Source organism: Doryrhamphus excisus, linkage group LG1 (assembly GCF_037039965.1).
Source record: "Doryrhamphus excisus strain RoL-2023G ecotype Guam linkage group LG1, RoL_Dexc_Guam_v1.1, whole genome shotgun sequence".
NCBI lineage: Eukaryota > Metazoa > Chordata > Actinopteri > Syngnathiformes > Syngnathidae > Doryrhamphus > Doryrhamphus excisus.
In genome coordinates, this window is record NC_136357.1 from 28,578,966 (window position 1) to 28,594,620 (window position 15,655).

The 15,655-nt window shown below is 36.1% G+C and overlaps 2 protein-coding genes across 2 annotated transcripts in view; one reads left to right on the forward strand and one right to left on the reverse strand.

Annotated features, from left to right (window-relative positions):
* iqgap1 (IQ motif containing GTPase activating protein 1) overlaps nucleotides 1-5,035 on the reverse strand; it is a 51,842-nt gene extending 46,807 nt beyond the window's left edge. Inside the window, exons 1-2 of the mRNA XM_058077422.2 lie at nucleotides 4,838-5,035; nucleotides 1,707-1,809 (exon numbers count right to left, since the gene is read on the reverse strand). Of these exons, the coding sequence (XP_057933405.2) occupies nucleotides 1,707-1,809; nucleotides 4,838-4,883 (149 nt within the window). The 5' untranslated portion in view covers nucleotides 4,884-5,035. The remainder of the gene's footprint in view (nucleotides 1-1,706; nucleotides 1,810-4,837) is intronic.
* Nucleotides 5,036-7,811: 2,776 nt separating this feature from the next.
* cartl (cocaine- and amphetamine-regulated transcript-like) lies at nucleotides 7,812-11,893 on the forward strand. Its single transcript, XM_058077631.2, has 3 exons — nucleotides 7,812-8,049; nucleotides 9,572-9,646; nucleotides 11,608-11,893. Exons 1-3 carry the CDS (start codon nucleotides 7,900-7,902, stop codon nucleotides 11,713-11,715), a joined length of 333 nt encoding a protein of 110 aa, XP_057933614.2. The 5' UTR covers nucleotides 7,812-7,899; the 3' UTR covers nucleotides 11,716-11,893.
* The last annotated feature ends 3,762 nt before the right edge of the window (nucleotides 11,894-15,655 follow it).

The following is a 15,655-nucleotide window of genomic DNA, read 5'->3' on the forward strand; positions in this document are numbered from 1 at the left end:
TGCTGTATGGCAGTGGTGTCAAACACGCGGCCCGCGGGCCAAATGTGGCCCGCAGGACGCTGGTTCAGGCCCCCGCCTTGATATGAAAGTTTAATGTTAGTGCGGCCCGCGCAAGTTTTGATATGGATGCTGTATGATAGGGGTCTCAAACATGCGGCACGCGGGCCAAATGTGGCCCGCAGTACGCTAGTTTAGGCCCACACCTTAATATGAAAGTTTAATGTTATTGTAGCCCCGCGCAAGTTTGATATGGATGCTGTATGGCAGGGGTCTCAAACACGCAGCCCGCGGGCCAAATATTTTATATAAACGTATATAAAATATATACAAATAATATAATCCTGTGATAAATACGTAATAAAATCCAGTAAAATTTAGCATATTTCAGACATACTGTAGTCGCAAATGGTGATTAATCATGACTACTTAATTTAAAAACATGATTAATTTGATTAAAACATTGTAATCAATGGGGAAAGTCTGCTCTAGCGTGGTCTGACGCATGCAGGTGGAGTAAGCCAAGTCATGAAAAATGCTCAAGTTGAGCGTCAACTTTAATATTCCTCAGTATCACAAAAGTACCATAAAAGTACCAAAAATAAACAATCCACTTTCACACCACGACACACAAACACACCTCAGCGCTCACACCGGAACCTATTTCTATGACAACGACACGTTCCTGTGGCAACCGTTGGAGACACAAAAATCAACAGGGGTCTGAGTCACTTCCTGTCTCATACAATTCTTCCTCTTTTAAATCTGTGAGCCCGCAAGGAGTCCGACCCTGAGTCACCAAAAGGCAAACATACTCGGCTGTTAGCATACTCGCATGAAAATATGGGCCTGCAGACATCCAACCGCCGACGTGTGCATAACGTGTCTGAAATCAGCCCCTAAATCTTTTTTTAAATTGTGACGCGTTGAAAATGTCGGTTAGTTGATAAGGCAACTTATAGTACAACTGTACTTGGTAATGGTTGTATTTCATTTGAACATGCATCAGATTACAATTGAATGCATCACACAATCAGTTCACAGTTCCACATGTCCAAAAGGAGTAGGAAGAAGCAAAGCTTATTAAATCCTACCCCTCCATCTGGTACTTTTACAATCGGTAACTGTTACATTTGTTCACTTCCTGCTTTCCTAATATAGTAATTTTTTTTTTTCGTCACGTACCAAAGTACAAGGTGATATGACCATACAAGAACATAATGGGTACTATTGTTTCTTGAATTGGCTCATCGTTGTGCATTGTTTGAGGTCCTTACTCAATCCATCCCATAGTTTGATTCCACGTAGTTGATGGTAATGGTTTTATTTCATTTGAACATGCATCAGATTACAATTGAACGCATCGCATAATCAGTTCCCAGTTCCACATGTCCAAAAGGAGTAGGAAGAAGCAAAGCTTATTAAATCCTACCCCTCCATCTGGTACTTTTATAATCAGTAGCTGCTACATTTGTTCACTTCCTGCTTTCCTAATATAGTTTTGGTAAATTTTTTGATTTTTTTCTTCTAATTTTTATTTCAATAATATAATTAAATTTAATATAATAATATATGTATTAATATATTTATATTAATATATAATATAATTAGAAATAATAATAATAATTTTTTTAATGTTTTTTTTTTGTAATTTTTTGTCCCGTACCAAAGTACGATGCTCATTCCCTGAATAGACTTCCAGATCTTACCTTTTTGCCTCTTCCAGGTGACATAGGTACTCGTAGGCCATATTCTGCTGCCGCCTCTCATCCATCTCCTCCGCCGTGAGTCGTTCCACTCCATCCAGAACAGCTAGAGCACAAAAAAATCATGTTAAAGAAGCCAAATATGTATTATAATTTCATTTTTTTTCCACAAACAGCTTCTCTGGTGGGATCATGTTGCCCAATTTCCACACAGTCGCTGATTCCTCCATAGTTCATGACACCGAGGGACTTTTTAGAGGAAGTCAGGGTCACCTGATTGACAACTATACTCTATTTTGTGGGCATGTTTATTATTTAGAATGAAAATTCATTCATTTTCTACTGCTTATCCTGCTGGAGTCTATCCCAGCTCTCTTCAGGCGAGAGGCGGGGTACACCCTGGACTGGTCGAATATTATAATATGTCATATAAAAATATTGTTTAACAAGAAAAAAGCAACAGCAAAAATTTAAAAAATAGTAATTTTATGAGAAGAATGTCAAAATATTCATTCATTTTCTACCGCTTATCCTCACGAGGGTCGCAAGGGTGCTGGAGTCTATCCCAGCTGTCTTCAGGCAAGAGGCGGGGTACACCCTGGACTGGTCAAATATTATAATATGTAATATAAAAATATTGTTTAACAAGAAAACAGTAACAGCAAAAATTTTTTAAATAGTAATTTTATTAGAAGAATGTCAAAGAAAAGTTGTACCCTAATAATTTATTATATTTCATTATTATTATAATTTATAATAATAATAATTTTGGAAAATTTGGTTGCAGACTCTCAAGTCAAAATATTATTATGGAATGAAAATTTAGATTAAAAAAAAAAAAGAACACTAGAAATGGAATATACAGTTGTATTTTTACAAGAAAAAATTAAAAATAAAAATAAAGTTATTCAAAGGCGGAAAAATGCCCAATTTAATGACGATAAATTCATAATATGAGGAAAAATAATGTCATTTTAATAGCATAACACTTAAAATTGGCCAGTCAATCACAGGGCACATATAGACAAACAATCGCTAATTAAGCTAGCATGTTTTTGGAATGAGGTCTGTGCGCTAACCACTACACCGCCGTGCAGCCTGGACTGAAAATAATAAAAACAAAGCGGTGAGTGTTTGTGAGGTGATTCATGCGATACAGACCAGAGCGGTGCTCCCAAATAATGGGTGGGGGGGGGGGGGTGACAGGGGCAAGTAATACAAAGAACCCCTTTTGAGGCTAGCGGTGGTGCAAAGCTCCCCTGCTCTTCAGGCCACTGGGTCATCCCTGTTAGAAGACGATGTTAGAGGCCTATGTATTAACTAAACTATGTAATGTCTCTCTGGTGTACTCGTTCCTGATCCTATCCATCCCGGTCACTCCCAATGAGAACCTCAACATGTTAGAGGCCTTGGAGATAAAGGGCCTCTAACATGTAATGTCACTCTGATGTACTCGTTCCTGATCCTATCCATCCCGGTCACTCCCAATGAGAACCTCAACATGTTAGAGGCCTTGGAGATAAAGGGCCTCTAACATGTAATGTCACTCTGATGTACTCGTTCCTGATCCTATCCATCCCGGTCACTCCCAATGAGAACCTCAACATGTTAGAGGCCTTGGAGATAAAGGGCCTCTAACATGTAATGTCCCTCTGATGTACTCGTTCCTGATCCTATCCATCCTGGTCACTCCCAATGAGAACCTCAACATGTTAGAAGCCTTGGAGATAAAGGGCCTCTAACATGTAATGTCCCTCTGATGTACTCGTTCCTGATCCTATCCATCCTGGTCACTCCCAATTAGAACCTCAATATGTTAGAGGCCTTGGAGATAAAGGGCCTCTAACATGTAATGTCCCTCTGATGTACTCGTTCCTGATCCTATCCATCCTGGTCACTCCCAATTAGAACCTCAATATGTTAGAGGCCTTGGAGATAAAGGGCCTCTAACATGTAATGTCTCTCTGATGTACTTGTTCCTGATCCTATCCATCCTGGTCACTCCCAATGAGAACCTCAACATGTTAGAGGCCTTGGAGATAAAGGGCCTCTAACGTGTAATGTCCCTCTGATGTACTCGTTCCTGATCCTATCCATCCTGGTCACTCCCAATTAGAACCTCAATATGTTAGAGGCCTTGGAGATAAAGGGCCTCTAACATGTAATGTCTCTCTGATGTACTTGTTCCTGATCCTATCCATCCTGGTCACTCCCAATGAGAACCTCAACATGTAATGGCCCTCTGATGTACTCGTTCCTGATCCTATCCATCCTGGTCACTCCCAATGAGAACCTCAACATGTTAGAGGCCTTGGTGATAAAGGGCCTCTAACATGTAATGTCACTCTGATGTACTCGTTTCTGATCCTATCCATCCTGGTCACTCCCAATGAGAACCTCAACATGATCATCTCTGCTACCTCCAGTTCTGCTTCCTGTCTTTTCCTCTTTAGACCAAACAACATGGCTGGTCTCACCACAGTTTTGCATAGCTTTCCTTTCATTTTAGTTGCCTTGTTGCTTATTAGCAGGACTGTGGCTTCTGAAGGGCAAATGTGGAATGATCCACTGTAAACATTGAAAAGGGGTGCAAGATTGAACAAGCGTCTTTCTACTCCGTTACTGACATGTTGAATATGCAAATGTAACCACGTGATGTTCCGTAATATAACTTGCTCAGCTTGTCTGAATCAAATAAGCCACGCCGTAATACTACATTAAGTATTTGGCCCTCAGTAGAAAAAGTTTGGCCCCCCCTCCTGCTGTGTGGCATCACGTATACTTCCTCCATGACGCCTCCGGCTGTTTTTGTTGCTTAAACGCACATTACTTCTAGAAACTTCTACAAGTTTTCTTCATAGCTTAGCTAGTTCGAGTCACTTCAAGACAGGAAAAAGGCCTCACTGTGTGTTCATGTTGGAATGTTATCATTTCAAAATAAAATATAAAAAAATGCGGAAGTTAGCATGAGGTTGTAACCGTGCTGCCATGATCTAGTTAGGGTGTGTTAAAAAAAAAAAAATCAAAGACACCTTCAAAGTTTGAGTGGGCGTTTTACGCCAACATCGTAAAACAATCATTTCCGGAAAGTAGGCGCCAGTTTAGCATATGGAAAAAACTGAATGACAACTTACATCCATATCTCGGCCTCGGCCCGTCTGTCTCGTCTGAAGTTGACATCTTCAAAAAAAAACTCCACCTTTAAAGTACACTTGACGAATAAACAACACACTTTGGCCGCCAACCTCCCCCAAAAAGCCCCCCAAAAAAACGCCTTATATCCAAAGAATTCCGACCAGGACCCCTTTGGTCCTGTTGCTTCTTCTGTGCACACTTACAGTTGGAACTTTTTTTTTCTTCTTCTTCAAACTTCACTGATGTCACTGGGTGTGTTCTTCCTAATCCAGAAGTATGCGTTTCAGGAAACGGAGGTCTTGCGAGCTTCTGCACGGTTAACATGAAGGCGCGGCGCCCCCTGCTGTCCGCTGTAGGTATAGCAACGCATAACTGAACTAGCTAGGCTAACTGAGTCGACACTAGTTGTCTGAAGCAGTGTTTTTCAACCTTTTCTTAGCCACAGCACGGTTTTTTTTACATTTGAATAATTCTTTCGGCTAACCAAAATGTTACGAAAAGACACTTTGTACAGTACATTTAATTCCAATATAATAATTGTTTTAATCCTTTTTAAAAACTTCGCCATGACTGTCAACACGACTTCTCACGTGCATCACAAAGTATATTGGAGGAACGAAACAATCAGCTACGTGTTGCCACACGGACGAGTATTACATTACACCACTGACGCTCGACATAATATTAAATTAATAATTACTTTTTTTTAAGTGATATTGGATAATTCCTCACGACTAGCACGCCTGAGTCTGCATTAAATAAATAAAATAAATATATATATTTTTTAAAACAATAAAAATAAATAAATACAGGAAAATAAATTCATTTAATAAATAAATTGAAAATAAATTAAGTATGAGTTGTTTATAGATGAATTTGTTTTTGCATCATTTTTTTTTCAACCCAAAATAATTTTCTCTGGCTGCTCTTATATGCGTATATTAGGGTTTTAATCAAATTAATCACGTTTTTAAATGAAGTAGTCATGATTAATCACCATTTGCAATTACAGTATATCTGAGATATGCTCAATTTTACTGGATTTTATTCTTTATTTATCACAGAATTATATTATCTGTATATGTTTTATATACGTTTATGTATTAACAGCTCCAAATTAACTTTCAACTAATATTTAAATAAAGCTATTTACCCAAAACTATTTACCTAACATGAGTTTATTTAATAATATCATAGCATTTGAATCATACTTTAACCATGTTATTATGAGCAATGAGGGGTTGCGTTCAAAGACACCACGCCATCGTTCCTGATCCTATCCATCCTGGTCACTCCCAATGAGAACCTCAACATGTTAGAGGCCTTGGAGATAAAGGGCCTCTAACATGTAATGTCTCTCTGATGTACTCGTCCCTGATCCTATCCATCCTGGTCACTCCCAATGAGAACCTCAACATGTTAGAGGCCTTGGAGATAAAGGGCCTCTAACATGTAATGTCTCTCTGATGTACTCGTCCCTGATCCTATCCATCCTGGTCACTCCCAATGAGAACCTCAACATGTTAGAGGCCTTGGAGATAAAGGGCCTCTAACATGTAATGTCTCTCTGATGTACTCGTCCCTGATCCTATCCATCCTGGTCACTCCCAATGAGAACCTCAGCATCATCATCTCTGCTCCCTTACCAGTTCTGCTTCCTGCCTTTTCCTCAGCACACTCTTCCTTGGTATTAAAGACGGGGATGTGCTGTTCTGTCGCTTCCAGGTTTGTATTCCTTGTAACGGGTAATTGATGATAGCAATTATCATGGATTCTAATGTGATGGCTGCAGCATCAAGTGAAACCTGGTGGATTTAATCTGTTACTGTACCCAAAGGCCAAAACATGATGAATCCATCTAAGAGGAAGCTGTGAAATTACACAGAGACGATCTGCATTTTCTTTTTCATTTGTAAACCTCGATTTGAAAAGTGTTGAATACCTGCAAGATGCATATTACAGGATTTAGAATGTCAAAACTATGAGTTTTTATCGGGTGTGTCCTACATTAAAATAAATTAATACAATAAAATGAAAATTAAATTATATATATAATTATAATATAATGAATATAATAATAATAGAGAATTATATATATATTCTCTTTATACATATAATAGATATATATTATATATTATATTATATATATTTATATATAATATAAATATAATAATAGAATTAATTTAATTTTCATTTTATTGTATTAATTTATTTTTATGTAGGACACACCCTGTAAAAAACTCATAGTTTTGACAATAATAAATAAATATAATAATAATAGAGAATTATATATATATATATAATCCTCTATTATTATTATATTTATTATATTAGTATTAGTATATTTATTCTATTATATATATTATATATATAATTTTCTATTATTATTATATTTATTATATTATGTATATATAATTCTAATATAATAATAGAATATTATATATAATTCTCTATTATTATTATATTTATTATATTATGTATATATAATTCTAATATAATAAATATAATAATAATTGAATATTATATATATAATTCTCTATTATTATTATATTTATTAGATTAGTCTTACCAGTTCAACTTATTTTCATTACACCTTTTTTCTCTATTTTCCTCCAATTTTTGCTGTTACATAGGCCAATAAAAAAACAAGCTGCAGACCAACTTTGGACAACCCTGACTTAACATAAAAATAAACAAAAATCAACATTTAAACTGTAAAATGTACAGTTTAGCCTGTAAGACTGTTTACATTTCTATTGTCATTTTTAAAGGATTATTCTGGCAACCACAGCTGACAGTTTTTTTACGTAAAAACTACTACGTTGTTTTTTTTTTTCTTACAGTGTATATGTGCCCTGTGATTGGCTGGCGATCAGTCCAGGGACTTTTCAGCATGCTGCTCCAAACCTGTCGCAGTGGCCCCCTTTCCGGGCGGGGCCATAAGTCCTTATAAGAGGGCAGCAATGATCCCGTGGACGTGAACCTGCTGAGAACTTGTGCAGCTCCACTCATCTTGTCGTCGCTTCTCCTCCTTTCTTATATAGGCGTACTTCCCAGAACCATGGAGAGTTCCTCTGTTTTCCGCGGAGTGCTGATGGTCAGCCTGATGGTCAGCCTGCTGGCCGTCCTTTGTCACGGCCAGACGTCCCAGGAGGTTTCTGCTGAGGACTTGGAAGTGGACAGAAACGAACCAGCGGCAGACCGAGAACTGGTTAGTAGCCGTCATGTACACAGACGTGTACTTTCTGTATTGTTTTTGTCACGTTTTATTTGTCACCTGTTATTAGTATGATTATTATTGCTGTTGGTCTGCCTTCCTGTATCTAAGATTCCTTTATTCGTCCCTCAGTGGGGAAATTTGCAATAATAAGGTCCAAGGACAGGGAGGACTTGTCCGGGAATTGGACTCGGGACCTCTCGCACCCTAAGCGAGAATCATACCACTATAACAAACAATACCCCTCTACACACACACATACAATCAGAGCTATAAACATTACAATTTAATTTTGTTCGTTTATTATTGATTATATACAGGAATATTTTAATTTTAATAATAATTATTAAATTATATGAATTTTTAAATCATATTTATATATTTTTTTAACCTCCAGAAATTATTTAATGATTTTAATGATGGTTTTATTTCTTATTTTTTGGACACACACACACATACACACACATATATACAATCAGTGCTATAAAAATTACATTTTAATTTTGTTAGTTTATTATTGCTTGTATATAGGACTATTTTAATTGTAATAATAATTATTAAATTATATGAATTTCTTTATCATATTTATATTTTTTTAACCTCCAGAAATTAAAAAAAAATTAAATGATTTTGATGATGGTTTTTTTTTTCTTATTTTTTTGGACACACACATACACACACATATATACAATCAGAGCTATAAACATTACATTTTAATTTTGTTAGTTTATTATTGCTTGAATACAGGAATATTTTAATTTTAATAATAATTATTAAATTATATGAAATTATTTTTTAATCATATTTATATTTTTTTAACTTCCAGAAATTAAAAAAAAATTAAATGATTTTGATGATGGTTTTATTTCTTATTTTTTTGGACACACACACACATATATACAATCAGAGCTATAAAAATTACATTTTAATTTTGTTAGATTATTATTGCTTGTATACAGGAATATTTTAATTTTAATAATAATTATTAAATTATATTAAATTATTTTTTTAATCATATTTATATTTTTTAACCTCCAGAAATAAAAAAAAATGATGGTTTTATTTCTTATTTTTTTGCACACAGCATTTTGTCAATGGCATGATTGCTATTATGGGTGAATGACACTTTCTTGGTTACATGTTGAAAAAAAACTGTATTAGTGTAGACAGTACTAGTAGTAGTAGTAGTACTAGTGGTATTAATAATATTATTATAGATTATCTTGTGCAGATATGACCCCAAATTGATTCAAACTAAATATAAAATTTGGAATTAAAGTATTTTTCTTTATTTAAAAACATCACACAACACTGTAAAATCATTAAAAAGTGGAAAAACATATTCCCGTTTGAAGATGAGTGAAGTATTTATTTAATCCAGTGCCTAATTTAAATTTATGTGAAATTTGTGAAAATATTTTGCACCATCCAGGCAGAAGAAATTCAATAAATACTAATATAAAATGTAACAAATAAGATATGAAGTAACGTTGACGTGTGTTTTTTTGCCGAGCAGGTGGAAGCACTGGAGGTTTTACTGGGCAAGGTGCATAACCGGGTTTCCACGGAGAAGCGAGGCAGCATCCCGCTGGTAACTATATATATATATTATATATATATTATATATATATTATCGCTGATGCAAATGATACACCCGGGGGTCCATGCTCGCTTTGTGCGATGTATTGCTGTTGACTAAAGCAAGTGTGTCGCTCCAATTAACGCAAAAGCCAATAACCGTATTTTCTTGCCGCAATTCCGGAGTCCCATGCAGGAGATTGCTATCCGACTCGGAAAGGAAGTGTTTCAATTCTCTTGTCCTGTTCTTATTAAGAAAGTTCCATTAGAGGGGTTGGGCGATACAGCTAATTCTGGTATTGATCCAATACCGAGTGAATGCAAGGTCATTATTTATTACGCCCATTAAGATACTTGCCTTTCATTTGTAGGACTTCAGGAGGTTTGCCACCAGATGCTTATAATTATCTGTCTTGTAGTTTCCAAGAAAGTCTGATTGTTTTTTTTTTTTTTTTACCGCTTATCCTCACGAGGGTCGCGGCGGGTGCCGGAACCTATCCCAGCTGTCTTCGGGCCGAGAGGCGGGGGTGGCCAGGCTGGTGGCCAGCCAATCATAGGGCTCATATAGACAAACAACCATGGTTGATAAAATAAAAATAATGGAATCATGACAAAATATAAAAGTAAAAATGACTTAAAAGTGTAAAAAATAATTTGATAAAATAAATAAATAAATAAATTAATTAATTAAGAAAGAAAGAAAATTAGCCAATCACAGGGCTCATATAGACAAACAACCATGGTTGATAAAATAAAAATAATGGAATCATGACAAAATATAAAAGTAAAAATGACTTAAAAGTGTAAAAAATAATTTGATAAAATAAACAAATTAATTAATTAATTAATTAATAAAGAAAGACAATTAGCCAATCACAGGGCTCATATAGACAAACAACCATGGATGATAAAATAAAAATAATGGAATCATGACAAAATGTAAAAATAAAAATGACTTAAAAGTGTAAAAATTAATTTGATAAAATAAATACATAAATTAATTAATTAATTAATTAAGAAAGAAAATTAGCCAATCACAGCGCTCATATAGACAAACAACCATGGTTGATAAAATAAAAATAATGGAATCATGACAAAATATAAAAGTAAAAATGACTTAAAAGTGTAAAAATTTATTTAATAAAATTAATTTAAAAAATGAATTAATTAATTAATAAAGAAAGAAAATTAGCCAATCACAGGGCTCATATAGACAAACAACCATTCACACTCACATTCATACCTATGGACAATTTGGAGTCGCTAATTAACCTAGCATGTTTTTGGAATGTGGGAGGAAACCGGAGTACCCGGAAATGGCCCGAGGGTGGAATTGAACTCGAGTCTCCTAGCTGTGTGGCCTGTGCGTGCTAACCACCCTTATTTCGCATACATTTCTGATTTTGACCCAATATTATATCTTGGAAACTATTGCCAATCTGCACTTGTGACTTAGTGTAATAATTACAACTTATTGCAAATGTTGAGCTGAAATTGGAGCAGAACGTCAATGTCAAGCTAACATGAGAGTGTAGAGCAGGGGCGTCCTAAGTTTTTCCACATAGTGAAAAATGAAAGGAGGTCATTTGATGAAATTACAACTTTCTTTTGTTTTAAATAATTTTAAAAATAATGAAAAAATTATATAAATTATTATAAAATTAAAATAATAATAATAATAATTATTATTATAAAATTTAATTATAAAAATTAAAAAAACAGTTTCAGCCAACTGATGATGTATTGCAATTATAAGAATTAGAGTCATTTAATAACTTTTCTGTTCATATTCTGACTTGTTCAGTTTTGTAAACGTACTGCTAATTTTTGGCCCACACTTTGGACACCCCGTTTTCCGAGGTGTCAAATTATCCATTTCAATAAGTCACCATTCCAGAAAACGGGGTACATGAATGGAGCAATATGGTCAAAGAACGTTGTGGTCAATGAGCGTGTCCCCGTTTTCCTCCCTAGTGTGGGATCGGCGACCGCTGTGCCATGAAGTTCGGCCCACGGATCGGAAAGCTCTGCGACTGCGGCAGAGGAGCCAACTGCAACTCCTACCTGCTCAAGTGCATTTGAACGCCACTCTTCTGTAGGAATCCTTAGTCGGGACGCACAGTCCATTCCTAGCCTCCAGAGGTTTCGACTTATGTTACGCATGGTTGGTTTTTTTTTTTTTTTTTCCCATGAGGCATGGATGTGTGGCGAGTACACTTTACACGTTGCATGTAAATGCATCACGTTCAATAAACTTACCAACAAGGTTGTTTGGATTTTTCCTTTCAATAAAGGAGCTTATGTTGAATAAACAAAACATAACATACAAGGGAGCCATATTGGCCGACATTTTGCTTTTAAAAATTAGGGAAAATTTCCACCACATTTGACCCAGTTAAACCCTCCCATCTTTACTGGTATTTTGCCATTCTTTCCCAGCGCCGTCACTTTTAAAAAAAAAAAAATTCCCCCATATTTTAACTTTCATTTTTTAAAAAAACATCCGTTCCGATTCTGCTGGAGCTGCAAAAACATGGTTGCTCCACCGTTGGATATTATTCCTGTAGAGGATCAGAATTTTTCTTATTTTCCATTTTTCTGGAAGACTTGGAAGTGTTTAAAAATTATTTAAAAAAAAAAAAAAAAAAATTTTTTACATATTATATATTCAGGCGGCACGGTGGTCTAGTGGTTAGCGCACAGACCTCACAGTACTTCATCCGTGACTGCCCCAAGCTGGGGTGCAAATCTGAGTGCGGGAAACAAATGTGAAAAGCTGTAAAAACAGAAACTGTAGTGGGCCTGAGGGTCCGAATATATTGGTGCAAAAAAGTTTTCCTTCACTGCAATGTGGAAGTGGTCCATTTTTGGTTTCTTAAGAAATACATTCGAGACCAATCGGTTAGCTCGCTCGCTCGGTAGCCAGCAGCCATCTCAAGTCCTTGCAGCAATGTGGTGTAAACAATGAATATGATTGACACTATGAGCGTCAAGGTGACTATAGGGGTGTTATATCATGTCTACAGGGCTCTAATCATGTATTTATGAAGTCATAAACAGGTTTTCTTTGCTGTAACTTTGAAAATTCATTAATTTGTTCATTTTCTACCGCTTTTCCTCACGAAGGCCGCAGGGGTGCTGGTCGAATATTATAATATGTAATATAAAAATATTGTTTAACAAGAAAACAGCAACAGCAAAAATTTTTAAAAATTTTAATTTTATTAGAAGAATGTCAAAATATGAATAGAGAAAAGTTGTACACTAATTATAATTTTGGAAAATTAGGTTGCAGACTCTAAAGTCAAAATATTATTATGGAATGAAAATTTTGATTTTTTTTTTTAAAGAACACCAGAAATGGAATATACAGTTGTATTTTTACAAAAAAATAAATAAAAATAAAGTTATTGAAAAACAAAAAAAGGACCAATTTAATGACGATAAATTCATAATATGAGGAAAAATAATGTCATTTTAATAGCATAACAATTAAGATTGGCCAGCCAATCACAGGGCACATATAGACAAACAACCATTCACACTCACATTCATACCTATGGACAATTTGGAGTCGCTAATTAACCTAGCATGTTTTTTTTTTTGGAATGTGGGAGGAAACCGGAGTACCCGGAGAAAACCCACGCATGCACGGGGAGAACATGCAAACTCCACACAGAGATGGCCGAGGGTGGAATTGGACCCTGGTCTCCTTGCTGTCAGGTCTGCGCGCTAACCACTCAACCGTCTGTAATGTGCACCCTTACAGTTAATGAAAACTTAAATATAAAATATGACTGGTCAAACATTCGCTTATATATTTTTTAAAATAATTATTGTCCTGGATGTTGATGCTAACGATGCTACCGTCAACACTGTATTTGAGAGCCAATTAACCACTGTTTTGATCGTATATCATATTAATAATGCAATATTTTTATGTAGTATTTCACCTTCCACTCTGTAAAGTTGAGGAATTGGAGTTTAGGTTGTGTTTTTTTTTGAGGCAGGAAATTCATACTGTCTCTCAAACGTCTGCAGCATTTCTTAGTTGTGTCAGTATCAATTGACAAACAACCATTCACACTCACATTCACAGTCGCTAATTAACCTAGCATGTTTTTTTTGGAATGTGGGAGGAAACCGGAGTACCTGGAGAAACTCCACACAGACATGGCCGAGGGTGGAATTGGACCCTGGTCTCCTTGCTGTCAGGTCTGCGCGCTAACCACTCGTCCGCCGTGCCACCCAGTTATTTTTATTGACTTACATTTTTGCATATGGGTGTTTCCTGCATCCTCAGAGACATAATCTCTCCGAGATGTCCGAGGGTGGAATTGAACCCTGGTCTCCGAACTTTGAAAGTATTCAATTTATTAACATTGAATCTTAATTGCAGAAGTCCTTCTGAACAAAAACAATAGAAACTGATGCAACAGGCAAATACAAGGAAACCTATCGGAGCTAATTCAGCAGCACAGCAAACTTGTCGGCTATTGACCCGGTTTTTGATTACAGTCCACTTTGCCTCAGGACAACACCAGGCTGCTATTTGTCTTCTGTCTGCAGCGTAAAGCCCAAAGGAGCTTCAAATGAGCTCTTCAGTCTTTCATGGTTTGGCGGATTGCGCCTCTGGGGAGAAATGAGGAGCACACATCTGCCGGCGAAGCGGATATGTTTCCGTTTGGGAAAACCATGGATTTAGTCACAGCTGGATGCTTTGCTTTCATTAACAACAATAAAATGGGGGGGGGGGGGGGCAGCCTATATGCACCAACTACAACTACTTTGTACATATACATATTCTTTATGTACACAACACAAAGTATTGACCCCCTATCATTCTGACCTAAACAACAAATAACTACTACAGATAAGATTAGCAGTAAAAAATACTTTATCGGTACTATAAGCTGCCAGGAAATTAGCTTATTCCCGTGTGTCGCATTCCTGTTATTTACTTTCAACAGTAATCGATTGTGTAGCACGAATACTTTTCGATTTGTTTATTTATTTGCTCATAACAGTCGTGATACCTGTGTACTTCAATTCCAACACTACGTATATATATATATATATAGTATATGTACGTCTTTAACTCACATAATCGTCTCTCGTCCGGTTAGCCTCGGAATTTCTCCGGACTTCCGTATTGTTGTTACCGCGAGATGTACCCGTAATTCAGGGACACTCCGAGCATCACGCTACCGTTTTATGATGTGTGAATATGTGGTCTGAATAAACATAAAGACAAAGAAAGAAAAATGAGTGGATATTCCTATCGCGAAGTAAGTACGAATTGGGGAATTTTAATACGCTTGGAAATCTCGGGAAATGAACTGAAACTTGGAATCGCTCTTAAATTACGTGGCGTCTTCGAACGCAACCCCTCGTTGCTCATAATAAAGCAAGGTTTGAGCGTGATTCAAATGTTTTCATGCTGTTAGGTAAATAGAGTTTCAGTCACGTGTTCTATGTGATTTGAAGCTGTTCATACATACAAATATATATATATATATATATATATATATGGATCAGAATTTTCCTTATTTTCCTTTTTTCCGGAAGACTTTAAAGTGTTTAAAAATTTCAGTTTTCTAAACAATTCATCGTGAATCTACACACACGTATATATATATATATATATATATATATTCCTATCGCGATATAGACGATTACATTTATTTTATGTATGTTTCCAATCATTTTAATCATTTTAGACCTGTGGTCCCCAAACTAAGGCCCGGGGGCCGGACACGGCCCACTTCCACATTTGTCCCGGCCCCCTGAACAATAAAGCACGGTCATTTTTCTGTCATAGAACTGGAAATGGTAACCTATTGTGACGTGACTGCAACCACACTTTGCCCCAGTCATAGAACATAAACAAACAAACAAACCACCCTGACCCTGGCCCCCCTTCAGAGGAGGGAAAAGTCATGGGGCCCTCACTGGAAAAAGTTTGGGGACCCCTGTTTTAGACAATGACAATGAAAATTTTAGATTTTTTCATTTTTTTTTT

What these genes read in the sequence shown, in the direction of transcription:
- cartl (XM_058077631.2), top strand. Translation starts at nt 7,900, where the DNA reads ATGGAGAGTTCCTCTGTTTTCCGCGGAGTGCTGATGGTCAGCCTGATG. An exon ending in CAGCGGCAGACCGAGAACTG is followed by an intron (nt 8,050 to 9,571) that starts GTTAGTAGCCGT and finishes TTTGCCGAGCAG; the next exon opens with GTGGAAGCACTGGAGGTTTT. An exon ending in AGCGAGGCAGCATCCCGCTG is followed by an intron (nt 9,647 to 11,607) that starts GTAACTATATAT and finishes TTTCCTCCCTAG; the next exon opens with TGTGGGATCGGCGACCGCTG.